The sequence below is a fragment of the Stegodyphus dumicola genome, chromosome 12 (genome assembly GCF_044657685.1).
Source record: "Stegodyphus dumicola isolate Sdum_Otavi_A_Nest chromosome 12, ASM4465768v1".
Classification (NCBI taxonomy): domain Eukaryota; kingdom Metazoa; phylum Arthropoda; class Arachnida; order Araneae; family Eresidae; genus Stegodyphus; species Stegodyphus dumicola.
This window is the reverse complement of record NC_140779.1, coordinates 47,555,700-47,577,167: the sequence shown is the minus strand read 5'-3', so window position 1 is coordinate 47,577,167 and position 21,468 is coordinate 47,555,700. Positions and strand designations below refer to the sequence as shown.

The window sequence follows — 21,468 nt, the reverse complement described above, 5'->3', positions numbered from 1 at the left end:
CCTCCAAAAATAGCAATAAATCAGCAATGACACTCCTAACGTAAACTACTTAAATCTGACAAAATAGAAAGCACGTGCATTTTGTTTAGCCACAGCACGAGTGAACTTTTACAGCATACAAAAAAGATAAGAACAGATTTGTTTCTGAATGAATTTTATAATGCATATTGCAATTCTGTAATGATTATTTCTCTTTGCATTGTCCTTTATTTTGCAATGTGATTTCAATAATCTTGTTGCAGTCACTATTATTTATGATTGTTACCTTTGAAAGCTGGACTAATGATTAGGCTAACAACAATCATTTAATTAAGTTTATTCATTACAAGAAGTGTTACTAGGCCATCTGTTATTTTCACTTTTTAAAAATAAGTTAATGATTTTTGATTTAATGACAATTGAGGAAGATAACTGCTATAAGCAGGCTGCACTTTAATGTATTTCCACTAAAAAAAAGAAAGAAATCTAACTTCTGATTTACTGTCAACTGAGAAGATGTCATTTTATTCTTCCATTATAGAGGCACTTTACCTCACATTTAAATATACAAAAATAACCCTGAAATGAAATTATATATATATATATATGAAAGCTTTTGGAGATGTAAAATAAATAGTTACAAACAAAAGAAAAGCATACATTATGAAAATTGGTTTAGTGGCTCAAGAACACCACACTATTTCTAACAATGCCGCACTATTCATGTACAGCATTAATACTCAAACTGACTCAAAATACAACTATTCACAGGAATAATTTCATGAGAGAGATATGTTATCTGCATTTAATCCAATAACCAATTAAGCGAATAGGTGGCTCTGGAAAAATTACAGAAACAGAAGAGAGTTTGTCTGGAGGAAAAACAATGGCAGTGTTCTTCCACAACAGTGGCTATTTGGTGAGTTATGCCAAGAAGCTGGGGAATGCTTTCTTATTTAGATTCCAAATACAGAGCCAACCACATTCATGGCATATGGATCATGTACAAGAGGGACTAACCATTTATTCACACTGATGGTGAACATTCACAGAATTGGAAAAAGCAGGCTCATTTCACTGTAATAGAAATGAAAGAAGTGTTAGAGAAGAGAGTGGCTGACAGATCCGTGATTTAGTACTTCACTTGGAAGGGCTTCACTGCAACAAGATGACATGCTGCAGACATTAAGAACATAAAACCCAATAATTTGTAATAGTTAAAAGGTGGGTCACCAACTTCAAACATGGCCATATTTTGGAATAAGAAGGACCTCCAATGATGGCAACAGCATAGGAAAACCTCAACACTATGCTGGATATGATCATGTAAATAGTCAAATGACTGTGAAAACAATGTCTGAATATTTTCAGATCTTGATCAAATGTACACAACAAATTAACCATCAAGAACTACCCATGAACATAGATAGTACTGACTCATCTGGTCTCCAAAATCTTTTTCCCAGAAAAAAGAAATGTAGACTTTTGGGGAAAAAAAAAAAAAAAAAAAGTGATCAAAGACTCTACTATCAACATGAAATATCATTCCAGTATGATACACAACCTGAAAAATGGTATGGAGGGAAACTGACAAAAGAATCATCCTGTGCCAAGACAATACATCTCATTGTTGTGTAGCAATTGCACTATCTGCTTTGGCTGATTATGACTTCACCTCTCTTACTCATCCACCTTATTCCACTAACCTGGGCCAGTCAGATTTTCATTTGCTCTCTGCTGTTAAGAACTCACTACAAGGATGTCGACACAAACAATTATGCTACCAAGATTAGTGTTTTTTTGACATGAATTATCTATACGATGACTGTAAACAAACTGCATCACAAAATGCAAAAGTTCATTGATATAGGAGGTGAAATCAATAAATTACATAAGAGTAACTTTTCAATATGCTATCAGTCAAAAAATAATATTTCAAGCTTACGCATAATAAAACTATGATAACTATATAATTAGAATTTCAGCAATTTAAGAAATGATAAAAACGAGTAAGAAGTTAATGGCTGGGCAAATTAAAAAATTAAAAAGAATATTATACACAATTTTAATGATTCTACTTTCAATAAAGCTTGATAAATCACTAGCCGTAGCAAAGTTCGCAATCTCTGCTTCAACAACACCATCTGAACTTAGAACTAAGCACTAATATAAGCTATTTATTCTTCTAATTTAATATATTATGAAACAATTTAGACAAATTTATTAGGTTTAAATGGAGAAAAATATATCAGCATAAAAATGTAAAATTAGCCCCCCCCCCAAAAAATTATTTAGACTAGCATTAATTCTATTGATTTTGAGGAATAGCAATATAGATTCTCTTCATCAGCACAGGAAAATATGCTAAATTTTGCAAAGAAATTTCTTACAATATAAATAAAAAATCAAAGCACCATAACTTAAAAAAACCACGAAGAATTGCACAATACCCTTAGCAATGAAAAGAAGCTTTAAATACATACAAGTTCATTTGCAAGTGAATATTAAAATATGGAAGTATGAGTTTTTTACTTAAAAATTATGCAAAATTAAGGCTAGTAATCCTCCATAACATTCATTACTATATGGAAGAAATTGTGCATACAGAAAATGATTACCTTTGCAGCTTCCACCATTTTAGCTGTAGCATCTGCTAGAACTTTTGCAGCTGCTAACAAACGTTTTTGTACATCAGAATCAGATTGTGAATCAGCTTCTCCTTTGATGGCTTGGATTAAGGTTGCAGTAGCCTACATAAAATGCACAATAATCGATAAGTATGAAAGAAAAATGGTAAATTTATGCAATTACTGATTAACTTTTAGAGAGCAGGAATGATTTAGCATGAAATACTTAAGTTTCCAAAATTTTTAAGTTCACTCAAATTTTGTTATCGTAAGTTTATAATACATCCTTTTTTTTAATAGCTTAAATTTTTCTCCATTTTGATTTTTCAAATATGCATAGTAGCAGGTTTCTTTACTTGCTGCTATTTTTATAATAAAATTGCCAAGTTCAACAAATTTAATCTATAAGTGGTCTTTTATTCATTAAAGAGAAAGGGAAAAAAAAAGAAATAAAAGAGTGTTCATACACTTTTTTTTTTTTTTAAACAGAAATTAAGGATGTCCAAGAATTTTTAAGGACTACCAATGAAAAAAGTAAAGACCTATCAACAAACATCTGAATAAATTAAAGCAATGCAAGAATCATTTTCAATACAGCAGAAATATACAGGAGGCATTATTATAAAACATGGTTGTAAAAACAAGTTAGAACATAAAGCACCAAAGTTTTAAAAGTAGTTAGCATCATGAATATTATTACTTGAGGCACATATTTTATACTTGTAATAGTCACATTTATTTTAAAGATGATCTGCACAGTCACCATTAAAACTGTTATTTTAAAAAATACTCCCCGCCAAAGCTCTACTAATATTCCAATTTAAGGAAATTATGCACTTTAAACTGACAGATAATTTCATACATATTTTTTTATACTGGTAAGATATTAGACCAATTACATATGAGAAGATACACAAAATTATGTATGTCTTCTTTAATCTGAAATTATTTTCAGATATTTTAGCTTATTTATATCTATTTCCTTTTTTTAAAATTACTTTTCAAAATTCATTTGCTTATATAAATAAATCATCTGAATCACCTGCTAACTAATTAGTATCTTCAACTATATTCCTTTGAAGAAAAATAAAATTTTTCTTTATGCAATCAGTTTCCTCCACAATAATTTTTCTCAACTTCGAAATTTCAGATTTAATTAAAAGATTTTTGTTCTCTGAATTTCCAAAATTGCAAGTATTTAGAATCTGCTATTCTTTAGTGATTTCATTATTGAGAATAATTCCAAAACTTTTTATGAAATGCTTAATGCACCGTCAGATATATAAATATATTTTAAATTGTCGATTTTTAATATTTCTATTAACAGTGAAATTTCTTTCTATAAATGATTATCCATATTGACAAGATTAGAAATTATTTTTGCAATTTTCCATACTTCTAAACAGAGAAATTCACAAAAATAAAGGAAAACAATATGCCAGGAGAAATATATTTGACATCAAAAGTAAGAAAGATATTACCTTGCTATTCTGGCCCCCATTATTTAAACAGTTCCAAGGATCCTCTTGCTGCCGAAGTGCATCAAAGAGGCAACCTTATTCAGTGTTCTTTACAAATCATCTCAAATAGCTACTTACAGTCAGTCCTCTCCCACCACGAGAACAACATTGAGTAGGGTTCTTGCTTTAGCAAACTTTTGTAAAAATTAGTGAAAGGTGGCAGATATGCATTAATCATGGATTAATAAATCTTAGTAGAACCTATACTTGAACAGAGACACTACCTCAATAGCCAACTAGCATCATTGATCTTTATTTTATTTTATATATATATATATTTTAATGCAACTGATAATTTCTTCTCTAAAATAATGCTCTAGATGGTAAATATCTGTGTTAGCATGCAGTGCTCCCCAAATTTAGGTTGTTCTAATATCAGCACAACACCCCTTTTTTCCCAGAACATTTCTCTCTTCCTTTTGTCCACTCCCTTAAAGAATTTCTGGATTTCCTGAATGGAAATCTGACATCTGAAGTTCAATCTCTGACTTTCTTCTTGGGCACAATATGTCAAAATATAGCCATAAGGTTGTGACTGAAGTCCAAGAAATAAGACAGAAACAGAATTTTTATCCATAAAGTTTTGAAAGGTTGGGTGAACAACCAATTATGCATCGTCAAACATAATTCTAGGATAGATAATAGTCTCACACTGTTTATAATGCTAGAATGCAATGGCTTCATTATCAGCCAGGAAGTTTGCATTCCATATTCAAGTGGTATGTTAATTCACACTCAGAATAGCAGTGACAGAACAAAAATGAAAACATCAGATGAGAAACATTCAGGACCATTTGTAAATTCGGGTTGAAATTAAAGACATTAAAAATTGTTTCAAAACGTCAAAGCACTTTCGAGGACCTTGAATCCTGCAAATCACAATTTCAAAACCATACGAAAATTTTCACAGCTACTTAAAAATATAATAAAACACTATTAAAAATACAGAGAAGTACATTCTCAGGATGAGAAATATCAAGAGCTATACAATATTTTTGTAGACACGCTTTTTATTTTTTAAAAATAAGAATTTGTAATGTAAATGCTATTTTTCTTTCAATGAAATTTATAAAGTAACATTACATATATATATATATATTTCTTTTCCTTATGGAATAAATAAAGTTTAGATTGCATACGAGTTGGTATATGGAAACATAAATGCTATTTTCTTTCACTGGAATTTATAGAAGTAACATTATATACTTTCCCCCCTTTTCCTTATGGACTAAATAACTAGTGAATAAATAAAGTTTAGACTCCATACAAGTCAGTATATGGAAATATAAAGTAACTCATTCCTCAGATTAAAAATAAAATGTGTGGATAAAAACTTATTTTTCAGAATTAATTTTACTAGCTAATAAAAACACATACTGTTGCCAATATTTTAGCTTGGCGAACCATTTCTCCAGCATCACCACTACTGCTGAATAATTTGTCTGTAGCATCTAATATTACATCCACAGCACCATCATGAACAGAAGCTTGAGCACGCTGTTTTGGTGCTGTTCTTATATGATTCAGCAGATCATTCAAAGCATCTTCAACCTGGCCACTTGCTTGATTCATGTCACTCAAGAGGGCTTTATCCTTAGTGGCTTCCTAAATAATAATAATCATAAATAATATCTACAGCAACAATAAAAACTTGAAACTTATAAACACATATAAAAAATACACGGCACTCCTAAGTGAGGGAAACAAAATGTCTACTTATGAAACTTAACCCTTTCCAGATGGGCATCCACATAGTAGCTTTTCTCATAGCTGAGTGTCGCACACACACATCACTGATGAGTGAATGTAAGAGATGGATGATGCATACATGCATTTTAAGTTGAAACATTTTTCAGTCGATGGCATCCTATGTCCATTATTTTTTAACGGAATATAGTTTTAGGAAGCTGACATTCAGTTTGACCACATTCTGCGTAACATTGGCATCAGCTGATGTGGGGGAGCAGGGAAAGCATAAAGTAACAGACTTCAGCTCTTTAGGTGTCACATGATCTCAACCATTCACATTTCCGATATTTCTTTAAATCCTTTTTTAAATTCTTTTGATGCTACTATGTAGGGTCTCTTGGGGTTACTAGGTGGGATTCTATTACACTCTGCATTGTTTTTATCACTTATATTTTACATACTTCCCTTTTTATTCCATATAGCCTTCTTTATTATGGCAAGCGTTATTTATCACAGGAAGGATATACTCGCATGGTTAATGAGGAAATTTGTGACATGGATGAGAGTGGAGATAGAGAATTAGCGAATGACACTTCTAGTGATTCTCATACGGACATTTTGTCAGAGACTGAGCTTGTGCCTTCCACTTCTTGTGAAAGATTTTGTTACTTCTTCTTGTTAAATAGTCTTTCTCATATTTTTTATTAATTTTAAAGTTTACAAATATATTTTTCAATTAAAACTTTGCAATAATTCGAAAAGCACTTCTCAAAATTATTTCTCAAAGTAAGCAACTTTTTTTTGGGGGGGTTTATATATTTTCACATAAAGTAAAGGAAAATGATTATTAAATTTATGCTAATTTTAAATACATGATAGCTTAAGTAATAATCTAAAATAGTACCAAAAATTATGATGTCCGGAATTAAAATTCCCCCCCCCTTAAGTTAGGCTTATGGATGCAAAACTCCTGTCCAGTGCGACGAATATTTTTGACTCCCATTCGTCTTTACAAAAGCACACCATCTCAAAAGGGTTAAAGAAATAAAACCTTATAATAATTTTATTACACTTTAGTGATAATATCTAACACAGAACATTTATTAAATAATTACATTGCAGGCTTTGTTAATGCCATCTACAGCCCTCGATACTTCTTTAGCTGCTTCAATCAGCTGGTGTTGACAAGTTGGATTTGTTATTGTTGGTGCAACAACCTAAAAAATAAAAGAGTTATGTGTAAACTTATAAAAATAATAGTTAACTATAATTATGGGGGAACTGAGGGATCAAGAAATACTTTCTAAAATTAAGCCTCTCCTTAATGATACATTTTACCTAAAAAACTTTTACATTACCAAGTATAATGAATACCTTGCATATCTAGATGCTAAGCATTTTGCAGAATACAAATACAAGGTAAACAAATAAAACAAAAAATTTTGTGTGAGAACATATCTTGTACAGCTCATAAAAATATAATATTATGAAATAATTATTTTCCTATCTAGTATTTTCAAAGCAATGAGTATAAATTTTAAATATTTTTATTTATAATCAAAATTTTGATAGTACCACAAAAGGTATTAACACCAGGCTGCTTTTTCTTTATAAATTTTCCACATGAAACTATTACAGACTTTGGAATTAGGCAAAATGCAACTATACACTGGTGAAGGCTAATTTTATCAATGAAGTTTTCATATTTCTTTGATGTGTATTATTAAAATAGCTAACTAGTCTTTTTTTTTTTTGGTCCCAGAACTTAATTAAAATTCGATGAAATACAATTTAATATTATAAAACCTGGGCAATATCCTAGATGCTAATATCTTCTACAAGAAGGACGTTTTTCAGACTTTTAATAAGATGTCTGTCTAAATAGTAGCTTTCACTGTCCTTACAGTTACCAACATTCCTCAAAAATACAATAAAGAAATGAAATCATTACTTGGGTGTTTGCGATGATATGCAGCTGGGACGAATGTGCTCTCATATTTAAAAAATTATATAATATATGAAATAGGGGAAAATTTAGGAAAATATACACGAGAGCTATTGACGATACTATTGACAACAAAATGTTGTTAAAGCTGTAAAATTACAACCAGATTTTTAGTCATTGCTTTTATTAATTTAAATATAAAACAAATCTGAAACTTATGTTTTATAAGAATATATGGCAGAAATGAAGCACCTACTTTGGCACAAGCAACAAGTTGTGATGTGGTTAATGCACACTGTGTTGCAGCAGTAATAACTTTATTTTGTTGAGCTTGATCTTCACATTTACTAGCAACATTTTTTGATTTAAGTACTAAGTTTGCAGTAGCATTTGCGACACGTTTGGCCAGACCCAGTAAAATATCCTAAAAAATAGAGTAAAACAAAATTGACAAATAAATGTGTCATTTAAAATGAAAGAAATATCTATTTTCACAATATAAATTACCTTTCTAATACTTTTACATGACCTAATTTGCATTCCTGATTATTAAAACTGGAGGCTCAGCAACTCCACAACTCTTACTCCGTAAAATGTCTCTGTCATATGGAAATTTCTGTACTATATTTCAATTTTATTTGGTGATTTTATCTTTTGTTAGGTAATTTCATTTCAAGTTAAAGGAATCATTCTATAACATTTTGACAACATTAACTGATTTGTTGATCACAATAAACTAGACATTTCCAATGTTTTTATATTCAAATGGGCAGAACTTTGGCGGTTCATAACAATATCCAAATGAGAACATTAACCAATGTGCCTACTCTAGTAATTTTATTGCAGAGCTAATTTTTGAAATTTATTTACAAATTTATTTGTAATTTATTCCAATGATTTTTTTATACTGATTATTATTTTTTTTAAAAGCAGCAAATACAAAATTATTGGCCTCTTCCTAACTTAAAGGAATTTAGGTACTGCTCCAACTGACGATCTACCGAATTCTGTTATTTACTTAATTAGTTTTATACTAGATGGCGCCACTTCTTTTTCAGATTATTTTGCCTGCAAAAGCAATGTTTATGCTTATCATTTCTTTCACATGCAAATTTTCCATTGAATTTGCAAGGAGTTTTTAAAATGATCTCTTTGAATTTTTGTTATTAAATTACTCTCAAATAGAATTTTTTTTTTAACATTTACATAACAAAAAGTTGAAGCAAATGAAATAACTGTTATCTTAAGTGGCAACAGTGTTCTCTATTAAATTCATTATTTCTCTCATTTTAATACTCGGCTTACAAAAAATTGTTTGTAAATAGGTTTTGAAACAACTAAATAGAGCAGTACAAAATCGGGTGTATTCTGTCTTACCGCTTATCTGTTTCATTCACTGTATGCATGAAATTCTTGATATAACCTATATCCATAACACTCAGGGGCTACTGATAAAGTTATATTAATATTGAGTAGTATTAATATATAGTACAGTCAAATACCAAAAATCCGCCGACTCGAAATCCGCGTTGACTCTCAGAATATAAACATTCCGTTTATAGGTTCTGGAAACCACAACAATAAGCACAAAATAGCGAAGAAAAAAATACTTATCGAATAATGACGTCATAATTACCAAATAATAATGAGTCAAAATGGAAATACCAAATTATTTATATAAAGTGTTAAAAAAATAAGATAAAATAAATACGATAAGTTTTTTTTCCCTCTAATCTGCATCGAGGTAAAAAAGCAGGCGATTCACTCAACTCTTTGTTCAAGTCCACGTTGTATTTTCTGAGCTTTGTTATTTCATTTCACACGATTGTTTAGTGCTGCCTTTTTTAATCTGGATATTTTGTGGGTATATTAAGAATATTTTAAATTTCAGCCCTTTTTAATACAATCACAGATAAGAAACGCACTCGTGATTTTACTGTTTGCAACGTTGAAAAACGAAAACACGTTGCATCGGCAGGAACGCAAAAAGTGCAAATTCTGCAAAAGATGGAAGCAGGTACTACTCCTCAATTTATAGCAGAATGGTATGGAATTGCGACACGATTGTGCATAATATACGGAAAAATAAAGAAAAGCTGTTGAAATTTTACAGCAACAGAGATTCTAACACCAGATTTCGAAACCGGAAATCTTTGCATGAGGCGAAATCGGCAAACCTCAATGTTGAGTACATATAATACAATGAATAATATAATCAATTTATATATGTAATAATTTAATGCATATAATAAATTATTGCAATAATGTATATAATAATTTAATTAAATGTATCTAATACGCCTTATTCATTTTGCACTTTCAGTCCAAATATTATGCTTTATCTTCTCTTTCCTGAAATCCACAAAATCCTAAAATCCACACAACCTCTGGTCCCAAGCTTTGCAGATTTCTGGAATTCTACTGTATCGAGTTATACTGATATCGAGAGAATTTTAGTTATATTAATATCGTGCAATTCATTAAAACATTTAAATCAGCTAACCTAATTTAAAAAAAAAAAAAAAAAAAAAAAAAATCACCCTTTTATTTGCACACTGAAAGTTGTCTTACAAGCAGAATAAAACACAGCAAAAGAAATAAGTATTTTTCAAAACATAAAAAATTATTAATATTAAATAATAATAAATCTGATCCTGCAAATTTGAATAAAATGGTGGAAGGAAAAAAATGTGTAAAAACAACAGTTTTTGTGGCACCACATATCGATCCACAAAGTAACTACACAGTTAAGTAAGGTAGATCAGGAGAATACCAGAATTTACCTTTATTAAGAATTTATAAGAAAAATGCCATAAAGCAATCCTATCCCCCAAATTCAGGACAGGATTGCTAAATTTTTAGAAAAGCTGTTTTCCTAAGCAAAATAAAATGGCTGTGCATTATTGTGAGTACCCACAAGCGTTGATAGACGATATCTTTGAAATTTAAAATATTGTTACGGGGTAAAAAATACTACGATGAAGAAAAATCTGTGAATGTATAAGTAACATATCACATTGTCTTCCACTTAAACAGAAATCTTACTTCCATTTTTTGGTGGTCAGTATTTCATGCTTTAAATCTATAAACACTAAAACATTTTTTATTCCTTCTTTTACATTTAATGAAAATGTGAATTTTTCATTTGATTATTTTAATTTTTCGCAAAATTTTCATTATTTAAACAATTAGCTAAAAAATTAGTTCAAGGAACAACAGAAAACACAGAAGAAATTTTTATAAGAGTATTCAAATTATGTTTGTCTTATATTGAAGATCATTTCATTTAATTCTGACATTAGGTCTTTCTTTTACTAAAATTCAGAATTTCTACCCAACTGCTAACTCATGGAACTCATCTATTTCTAAGATAGAATTACCTTAATGAACAGAAACTATGTCTGGGAAAGAAAATGCGTGAAGTGTAGATGTACACTATAAAAACATAAAAAAATACCTGTATTTCTTTATCAATAGCATCTTCCTCACCGATGTTACGAAGAACTGCATGACTTGCTTCTCCAACTCTGCCGGCTGCATTTAACAAGTTTTGGCGAGGCTACGAAAGTAGAATACAATTTAGCATATAAAAGGAAAAATGTATTTAATAGAATAAATGCACATTAAATATGATTTCGCTCAAACACTCACTTCTTTAGTTTCTGGTTCTGCTGCTTTCAGGAGATCAGAAAATGCAGAACACAGATTTCTAGCAGCATCTAGAAGGTTTTCACCCTGTAGGTCATCATCCATTAATGCTGCAATCATCTTAACATCTTTTGACATTTCAGACAAATTTGTTGTTCTAAATATGAGAACATATTCATAACATAAGACACACCAATACTGAAAATTTTAAAATGTTCAGAGGATATTACATGATATCAAGTGTTTTAAATAACTTTTAAGTCTTTTTTTTTTTTTTTTTTTTTTAATTTAAGGTTGAAAGAATTTTATGCAAGTTAAAAAAAAAAGTAAACTAAAGCTAAACATAATGTTGAAACTTCAAATTTATAAATATCTGGTTATCTGGTTGGTGCACATGAAACATAGCATTTTAAGGATGACCCACATATTGTAAAACACTGTATAAAGTTTTGTGACAAAAAGTTAAATCTGTAGTACAGATGAACCAGCTTTGTTCTTAATACTAGATGTATCTAGGAAAAAAAACTTATTTTCCTAGTATTTACCAATTCTATGTCCTACAAGATGTATGTCAAACAAATAATTATTGTGATCCAATAGAAAAATTTAGACACAGTTTCATGGCTGTAACTTGCAACATTAAAAAATAAATAAATAAATAATGACAGTGATATAAGTGGGTGATGATGGTTTCAAAGTTTCAATCAGGAGAAAAATCACTTCAAAACGAGCCCCAAATTAAACTTGAAAGTCCTTGTGATGGCATTTTAAATATTTTATATGACAACGACCCTAATAAAATTTCTTGAGATTCAACATGCAACCATATTACATCTTGTGCAACCAAGCACCTATCAGCTTTCTGAGAATAACAAGTTGGAATGCTAAAATGTTTATAATAACTGATTGATACTGGCAACAATTAAAAAAATACACAACAACTAAAAGGCAGAGAAAGCAAACTTCACCCCTATGAACAAAGCCAGGATATTTTTAAATCTTACACATTAAAAACAGTTTTAAAATTCAATGATTCAGATTTTACAGCATTCACCATATTTAATACTGCATAGATTATTATTTCTTTAAATATTTAGATATAGTCTTAATCTTAATAATAATATATTATTAAAGGAAAAAATTTTTTTCAAAAAAGTAAAGAGGCTGCTATGGTCTTCACTCAGTCATAAAATTCAAATTTTTACAAATATGATATTTACAATTTTGCTACTTGTTGGTAAATATGCATGCAAACAGATGGGAACTATTTTGTTCAATATAATTTTGTTTTCTAAAAATTAAAAAATTAGGTTTTTCCTCACTTAACATCATTACATTAATAAATCAACTAACTAATTTTCAGAACACAGCTGTGCAAAATATGCATGGTTTCCAACAGCTCAAAGAGGAAAAATTAGAGAACGAGAGCAGTTTACAAAATGCATACCAACAAAAAAAAAAAAAAAAAGCTACACTGAGCAAAACAGTAGCTCAGATGCACTCAGATTTGTCTTCCAACTGCAGTGGTGACTATGAACTCGGACCGTTTATTCTGAAATTGCAAGTTACACCTAAGATACATACATCTTTAATGGTTACATTTAGTGAGTAATTAAGTCATCTTCCCTTTTCCCCCTCCCATACCGACATATTTTCACAAACTGATTTTCTATTCTGCTTCTAACATTTTCCCTAGTCTTAACTAATATAAAATTTTTTGTTGTTCAGAAATTTTTCATTTTCTCAATAACTGTCTTGCATCACAAATATAGTGCCCGCCACTATTTTTATCACATAGTATTTAAAAGCTTAAGTCAGGTGATTTTTAAGAAGATAAAATTTTAGAAATAGGAAGGCTCATTTGCAGCCTATGAAGTTGTTTGGGGAAGATGTTGATTCATGAAGGGGGAAAAACAATTGATTCATACCTCAACTAGAAAAAAATTGTTAACATGGATTTTACTCTACAATATACCGCTCCCCCCCCCCAATATTTTGTCCTCTTCTAACGAGTAGGTTAAAACATTAAAATCTCTTACTTTGATGTGAATGAAATAAAAAAAAATGTATAATATATATTTTATAGCATATTTTGCATTACTTCATTCAGAAATGCAATGTATAGAACATACTATACTATATTTAAAATTGGTAATGATATACAATAAATAATTTATTATACTTATGCATCTGTTTTCACATTTTGGAGGTAAATATTGGAACATTATTGCATATTACAGGGGCATTATTTTACTTTTCTTTGTGTGAATAACTGTTACTAATACCTATTTTGCAAATATCTAAAAAAAATTCATATAAGCAACAATAATTTAGATACTCACAATAGCATTTACACTATGTATAAATTTAAAAAAAGAAGGGGGCTTACATAGTTGTCACAGCTGCTCCAACTGCTGGATGATCAACTTCTTCAGGGGGTCCTAGAATCAGAAAGAAAAAAATTAAATATAAAAGTACATTTAAACTGCATACATTTTACAATAATTAACTAAACATTTGCAATATACTGCTTAAACAATGGCTGATTTACAAACAATGCATAGTTATATAAAAGAAAACTATATGTAGTAAACAAGTATTCAATTTGTATATTATAAGCAAACTATATGTAGTAAACAAGTATTCAATTTGTATATTATAAGCAATCTGGCAATGGTGCAAAAACTATTTATACAAAACAACATATAAAAAATACATATATGCCTTTTTACCTCTCGGTGAAATTTATTAAAACACTGCAACTAAATATTTTTAATATTTCACCTAAATTAGTATTGGTGAGAAAGAACAACTTTATTTACAGTTTAAAAATAATTGACTAACAAAATAATTTTCTTCATGATTAGATAATTTCATTTTTATTAAAATAATATCACTTTTGTTGATAAGATAGATTCATTTATGATGATAAGATAATCTATGGATAGCCTGATAATTCCTTTACGATTAATAAAATACTTCAGCTGGACAGATTTGGCAAGGTGCAGTAACTAGAGGACGTTTCAGAATTTTCAAAAGCCCCAAATTATTACTAAAAAATTATAATAAATAAATTCCCCATGTCAGCTTTTTATGAATAATTTTAATTATTTGGCTGGGGAAAAATATTCCTTCACATGAAATTTATATTCTCAGATATCACTACATATAGTACCTAAAAACAAAATAATTCTCAAATATAGTTTTGAATCAGAGGGATATTTTACATTTATCATAGAAATTAAAAATACTTAAAAATTTTGAAATAAATATCAAGCCAGATTCAAAGCTATATTAAATTTTTATATTTAAAAGAATAATATGTTATCTAATCATATGAATTGATGTAGTTTTGCTTCAACTTCCCACAAAATTAGCATTACAGTAGCACCCCAAATTTACACAAAAGACAGGACCAACAAAAAGCATGTAAGTTGAGGGTCCAAGTTTGTGTATAAAATATGTATGACTTTTAATTAACCCTTTCAGGATGGGTGTTCCATATAAGCATTCTGTAAGAACGTCTTTTACAGCCGGGCGTTCCATCCACGCATTACTAGAGATTGCATTCAGAGCACGGGTGATGCGTATATATGCATTTTAAGCTGGAAACTTTTTCTGAAGGTCACTAGATAGCATCCTATGTCCATTACTTTTGAAACGAACACAGTTTTAGGTTCCTGACCTTGAGTTTGATATATCCTGCCTGACTTGTGCTAATATAAGCATTCACGTGTCTGATTTATATTCCAATTTCTTTTTTTATTCTATTTTTCCCCCTCTACTATGTACGGTCTTTTAGTGTTACTATGTGGAGTTCTGTTATATTTTGCATTGCTTTCAGATATATTTACATTTCTTCTCTTTTTATTCTGGAAAGCCTCACCTCCAGTCTATTATGGCGGAAAAACGCTATTTATCAGAGGAAGAACACTCTCATATGGTTAATGAATCATTTGCTAATGCAGATGAGAATGATGATTCATTTTCTAAAGAGTTAGAAAGTGATACTTCTCCATGCTTCGAGATTTACCACACTCAGTCTTCATTTTAAATTTTGTTACTTCTTACTGTAAATAAGTCTTTACTGTGTTGTTTTATTAACTTTAAACTTTATTGATGGATTTTATCAATTAAAACTTTGGAATAATGTGAATAGCGCTTCCGAAAATTATTTTACAAGATAATTTTCATGTAAAATAAAGAAAAAAAAATGTTATTAAGTGCTAATTTTAACATATATAAGAGCTCCAGTAATAATCTAAAATGATACCAAAAATTACGATGCTAGAAGCAAACCTTTTTTTTTTTTTTTTTATAAAATTAGGATTAGTGATGCAAAACCTCTATCCTGTACGGTGTCTGCCTTCGATTTTCTGTCCCGCATGAGCGTTTTAAACAAAGGTGCACCATCATGAAAGGGTTAAACAGGGCCAAAGGATAAAGAAAATTCTTTGGAAAACAGTACATAATGAACAATACCGTTTTAATATACATTTACACAAACTAATATGCTATATAATATGCTATAACACACGTGCTATATAAAATGGAGTTATTTCAATGCCAATGACTTTATAAAATCTAACAAACTTCATCTGATGACTCAAAGAGACTGTTTTTATTTCATGTAATTTCTTCCATTTCCTCATAACTAGAACACGTTTCCCATAAGAATCTATGTTCTCCAAAATCTGTAACACTTTTTCAATTCAGCCAAGACTGTCTGCCATGCTTGCAACTGTCGTACATTTTTCTGCTGGATTCAGACCTGAGGTTTTGATTTCTGTAATGATTTATTTGAATCCACTTGACTGACATTTGATTCATGATAGTATTTCTCTCCATGAGAGAATTGATGAAGACAAAATTATAGAGGACACACATCAAATGCTAATACAATGTCAGCACAGATATTGATACACAGATACACTCTAATCTCGCAGCATGTGAAATTATTCATGTGGTGGGTGACAACCAGGAGCGAGAAATAAGGCACCCTTTAATTTATAGCTTGTGTAAGTGTTGGGGTATTACTGCAATGTAATGATTATATTTAATCATTTTTAGCATAAAACAGTAATTTTTGTGACTTTCCTTAATTTATATATGTCAGTATATTAATATATTAGTAGTATGCATATAATATTTGGTCTTTTCATATTTGAAGCTAAAATCAGAGATCAATGCTGTATTTTATATTTATTCAGTTTGATATTTCTATCTAAGAGTGTTATGGAACAGGTACCAGGTGATTTAATTTGTTAGGCTATAATACCAAATATGTATATAATATGATATCAAATATGTATATATACAAAAAACAATCACCATTTCATGATACAAAACAGTGGCATATGTCATATTAAGCCACACATAGAAACTAATAGGTAGAAAGGAATCTGTCAAATTAAATTCTGCTGCACATTAAATACTGCAGTGTATATATATGCAACTTCTAACTTTTAAATCTAGTGTTTAAGCTAATAACCAATGAATAAAATTCAACAGTTCTCTTTCAGTTATCAGATTTCATTGGAACCATACTTTACTCAGACAACAAATAATTAGGTAATACCCTCCCCCCAAAAAAAACTACCATAAACATCATATAAATGTTATAAATTGGATTAGAAAGTTTGTATGGATGTAGTACATAAATATTCATTAAGCATTTAATATAATTTTAATTTTCTCGCTCATATTCATTTTTGTTTCTATTATCTACCAATTTTTTTTAACACTTAATTTGTTACAAATCCAATTTAGTATTGTTTCAGCGGGCTCTTCACTGCCAAAACATTTCATTGCTTTTAAAATAATTTCAATACATAACAAGTTTTGCTTCTCCTTGTTGAGTTCATCATTCCAAAAATAACTAATGTTAAAAAAGAAATATGAACAAAAAATATGTATGTAAAATGAAATAAAAAATTCGTAAATAACAATTAATTCTCAAGAGCTTACAAAACCGAGATTTAACACATTTTTAGCTTTACTTTCATATATTTTAACTTCATTTTACTTTTCGGATGGTCTTTCAATACAGTGCACTGCACTTTTTTGAATTGGCTAATGAAAACTTGATTTTTGAACATCTTGATGAAAATATGACTGAATAAAGCAAATGCATTGCTTTTGCGTATTTTTCATGACCAATTTTTTGATGCTGAATAATAAGATAGAAATAATATAAAACTATAATATATATTACGAACAGAAAAACATATATTCATAATAAAGAGATATATTTATCATATCATTTAGTTTAAATATGGTGTATAGACAAGTATATATATATTTCACGTATAAAACTGCTTCATAGGCATACATGAAGTGAAAATATGGTACACATTTAGAAGAGAGTAAGAATTAAAAGACTAAGTAGATAATATTAGAAATAACAGGTGGGATGATCTACAAAATATCAGATAATTTAAAGTGCCCATATATCCGAAAAGTACATTGCTTATCAACCAAAATACGGCACAAATTTAGAAGATAAGCAAGAATTAAAAGACTAAATAGATAATATTAGAAATAACAGGTGGGATGATCTGAAAATATCAGATAATTTAAGGTGTCTATATATCCAAAAAGTACAATGCTTACCAACCAAAGTAATGATGCAAAGGAGCAACTTAAATGAAAATTTCTTTTGCATTTCTTAGGCAATTAGTAAAATCATTTTAATTCTAAATACCTAACTATAATACTATAATACTAAAGTAAATTTTTACCTGAAGTTAGGGTAATAACTTGAGCAGTTGCAGCATTCATAGCAGCAAGCTGAGATGTTACATTTTGTTTTTTTACATCCATTGTATTTTGTTTCCACTGGATAGAAGCAGGATCTTTTCCAAGTTCTGGCAGATGGATTCGTTCAGAAAGATCTGCATGAGTACGATCCACAGAACTTCTGCCAGCACTGATTGTACTGAGGAGAGCTCTCTGTGGTTCTGACATAGTGCTGTGAACTTTAGGATGTTGAGGCTATTAAAGATTGACAGGAATACACTATTACCTTTGATAAATTAATTAACTATATTTCTTGCAAAATAAGTGGCTTTTTATCAGGTTTCACTATTAGAAAGATGAGCTAACATATGTTCACGTAATTTATTAAACGTTTCATAGCTCCTTATATTTGCAAACAGAAATTTAAATTTAAGAAGACTTGTCTTAACTATGATTTTTAAATGATAAAAATTCAGAATTATGGTTTCATCTTTAAAAATCATTTGATGCAGTATTAAACTATCATCTAATTTCTTTAATATTATCTCAAACTATTGTTTGTGACCAGTTATCAATTAATAGAAAACGCTGTACAAAAACTAATGATACCATCCCAATTGCATTATTTAATAATTTTTTCCTTTCCCCGCTCATGAGCAGAAAAATTTAATAAAAGTAAACAATAATTATCAAAATAATTTTTGTGCATCTCATTTATTGACAAAATTTGCTGATATTTAGTGGAGATATATATAATATGGAACTGAAAATTTTTGAATCAATATAAAAATGTGGTATAATTTTTATTTGGTTTAAAGCATTAAAACAGATGATATCAATTTCAGCTAAAAATGGATTTAATACGCTTTTAAAATAGTAAATGGGAATGCTCACTTTACCTGGATTGCTGAATATGCACTATGCGCAGTTTCTTTCACTTCAACATTCTGAGCTCCTTGTGTCTGACCTGTTCCATATGGTCGTGGCCCTAAACAAATAATAGAGAGTTTAAGAAGCAAAGAAAAACAATTTGTATTACCATACACTGCATATAAGAGACTAATTACTAATAACAATCATAAGTTCATTTTACTTAACACTTAAAAGACTTCATTCAAAAGTACACAGCACTGATTATGACATAAATCACATGGATTCCTTTAATGAGAAATACTACAACAGTACATTAAAATGAAAACTTTATAGGTACATATTTCTTTAAGCTTTTTAGCTACATTTAAGAATATGGTACTTGTCAATTTTAATGAAAACTAAGCACCGAAAAAAAGTCTCTAAATTTAGGTACCATATATACCACTCTAGAAAGCACTTTTAATCATGGAATTTTAACAAAAATGTTAAAAAATAATAATAATAATAATAATAATAATAAGGGGAAAAATGTAATCATGCCAGTTTTCAAATTCAAGTATAGAGTAAAATACCCCCTTCTTGAAAGAATGCAATAGCTTCATTGCTAAACTGGAAATTGTCATTATTTAATTTTGAATCCGAGGAAGAAAAAATAATTCTAATAAATGAGGGAGGGGAGGATTTAACAATCCTTATTATTGGATTTGGCAAAGTGTTTGTATTTAAATGCTGCTACATTTGGTGACTAATTGCTGATCACTGGTAAAACTGATGAGTATCAAAAATACTTAAATAATTCTAAATACAATCACAATGTATACACGTGCTCAAATTTCCACAATTTTAAAATAGACATAGAAAAAGGTCTCTACAAAATTTAATGAGAGAATTTTTAAAATAAAAATTGAAACAGTTAAATTTACAGAAACTTCAAGTAAAATTTTTATACATTTAATGAACAAATACTGCATTCAACAAGATTTAAATGCACAAGTTTTAATGCTCACTAAAAAAAAAAAAAAAAAAAAAAAAAATCAAAATTACCATTGGCATCAGCTCTTAGAACACCAGGAATCACTACTGAACCAGATACTGCATGAGAAACTTTAGTACCAGGATTACTTTGGAGGAAAGTAGCTCTGAAAAAGAATATCGTTGAAAAGTCAATTTATTATGTGTTAATCAAAATACTATTATAAAGATATGAATTTTAATTGAAAACATATACACAACAATATTCTGCTAAAATAAGTTAACTGGAATGAAGTGTTTTCAGATAACCCATTTCATACTTGTTTTCATAAAACTTTCATATATACCATTTCTGACGATAACATTATGTTTGAATGCCTGCTGCATAAAATAAAATTTATAAGTTCTTTTGTGAACCTTTTGTTTTCAATCAAATCACAAAATAAAACATGCCTGTAATTCTCTATTGCCCCCTTCCCAAACAGATTTTATATGGCCTTCTTTTTTTCCTTTTTTTAGTTGTCATTTTCAAGCAATATTTGATGGATGTTATTAACAAAGTACACAATGAAACTTAAGAGCATTTCAAAGGCATAAGCACTTAAGTCCCTCCCTCCCTAAAGAGAAGTAGCATAATAATTTAAAAAGAATATAAAATTAAGAAACTGCAACATCTTACAAAGTTTCAAAATCCTCTTCTAGAATACTGTAAACATCAAAAACAGTCCATGACAAATGCATACACAGTATGTCAAAATTTATCCAGGAAATACAGCAATATCTCTTTTTCATTTTTAGTAATTTGTCATCTTCAAAACTCTCTTAATACCAAGCAAATTTTATTTGATATAATGTATCAATTAATACAGATATTAATAATGTATCAATAATATATTAATAATATATCAAAGTCATTGCCTGGATACTGACTTAATAATCTATTACGATACACTGCCTAATAGAGGAAATGCTACATTGTAAAAAAGCAAGTAGAATATGATGAAATTTGGTAGGCAGAAAACGCATATGTAAATAAATGATTTTAATTTTTTAAAAAATGCAATACAACAGAATATACAGGATGATTAGTAGGCAGTAAGAACATCCCTTGCGATGTAAGAACAATCCCTCCAAAGTACAGATGAGATCACAAAACAGATCCCTGAAAAAACTGTTAATACACTGATAACCTTCAGTGATGATAACTATATTATTTCAACCATCATCCACAATATATCTTCCAGTTCAGGTTGGGCCAGATCAAGCAAACAGCCCCAAATGCCTCATGAATGCTCAGTTAGTGACAGATCTAAATGGCCAAAAAAAGCATCAGAATACCTTGTATGCCTTGTCTGTGCTGATGACTGCCATATGCAGTTTTGAGTTATCTTGCTCAAAACAGCATTCTGAAAACAGGACAGTGTGACACATTGCAGAATTCATTCACATAGAATCATGTCTTTGATATGAACCAAAG

At 29.5% G+C, this 21,468-nt stretch overlaps 1 protein-coding gene across 4 annotated transcripts in view; it reads right to left on the bottom strand.

Annotated features, from left to right (window-relative positions):
• The window catches only part of rhea (Talin_middle and talin-RS domain-containing protein rhea), a 194,189-nt gene that overhangs the window by 69,654 nt on the left and 103,067 nt on the right, over positions 1 to 21,468 (bottom strand). For all 4 annotated transcript variants that reach the window (XM_085827690.1, XM_085827687.1, XM_085827689.1 and 1 more), the window contains exons 15-24: positions 20,064 to 20,158; positions 19,046 to 19,134; positions 18,149 to 18,401; positions 13,798 to 13,849; positions 11,412 to 11,565; positions 11,218 to 11,319; positions 8,017 to 8,184; positions 6,931 to 7,032; positions 5,504 to 5,731; positions 2,598 to 2,729 (exon numbers count right to left, since the gene is read on the bottom strand). In XM_085827690.1, coding sequence (XP_085683816.1) covers positions 2,598 to 2,729; positions 5,504 to 5,731; positions 6,931 to 7,032; positions 8,017 to 8,184; positions 11,218 to 11,319; positions 11,412 to 11,565; positions 13,798 to 13,849; positions 18,149 to 18,401; positions 19,046 to 19,134; positions 20,064 to 20,158 — 1,375 coding nt within the window. The remainder of the gene's footprint in view (positions 1 to 2,597; positions 2,730 to 5,503; positions 5,732 to 6,930; positions 7,033 to 8,016; positions 8,185 to 11,217; positions 11,320 to 11,411; positions 11,566 to 13,797; positions 13,850 to 18,148; positions 18,402 to 19,045; positions 19,135 to 20,063; positions 20,159 to 21,468) is intronic.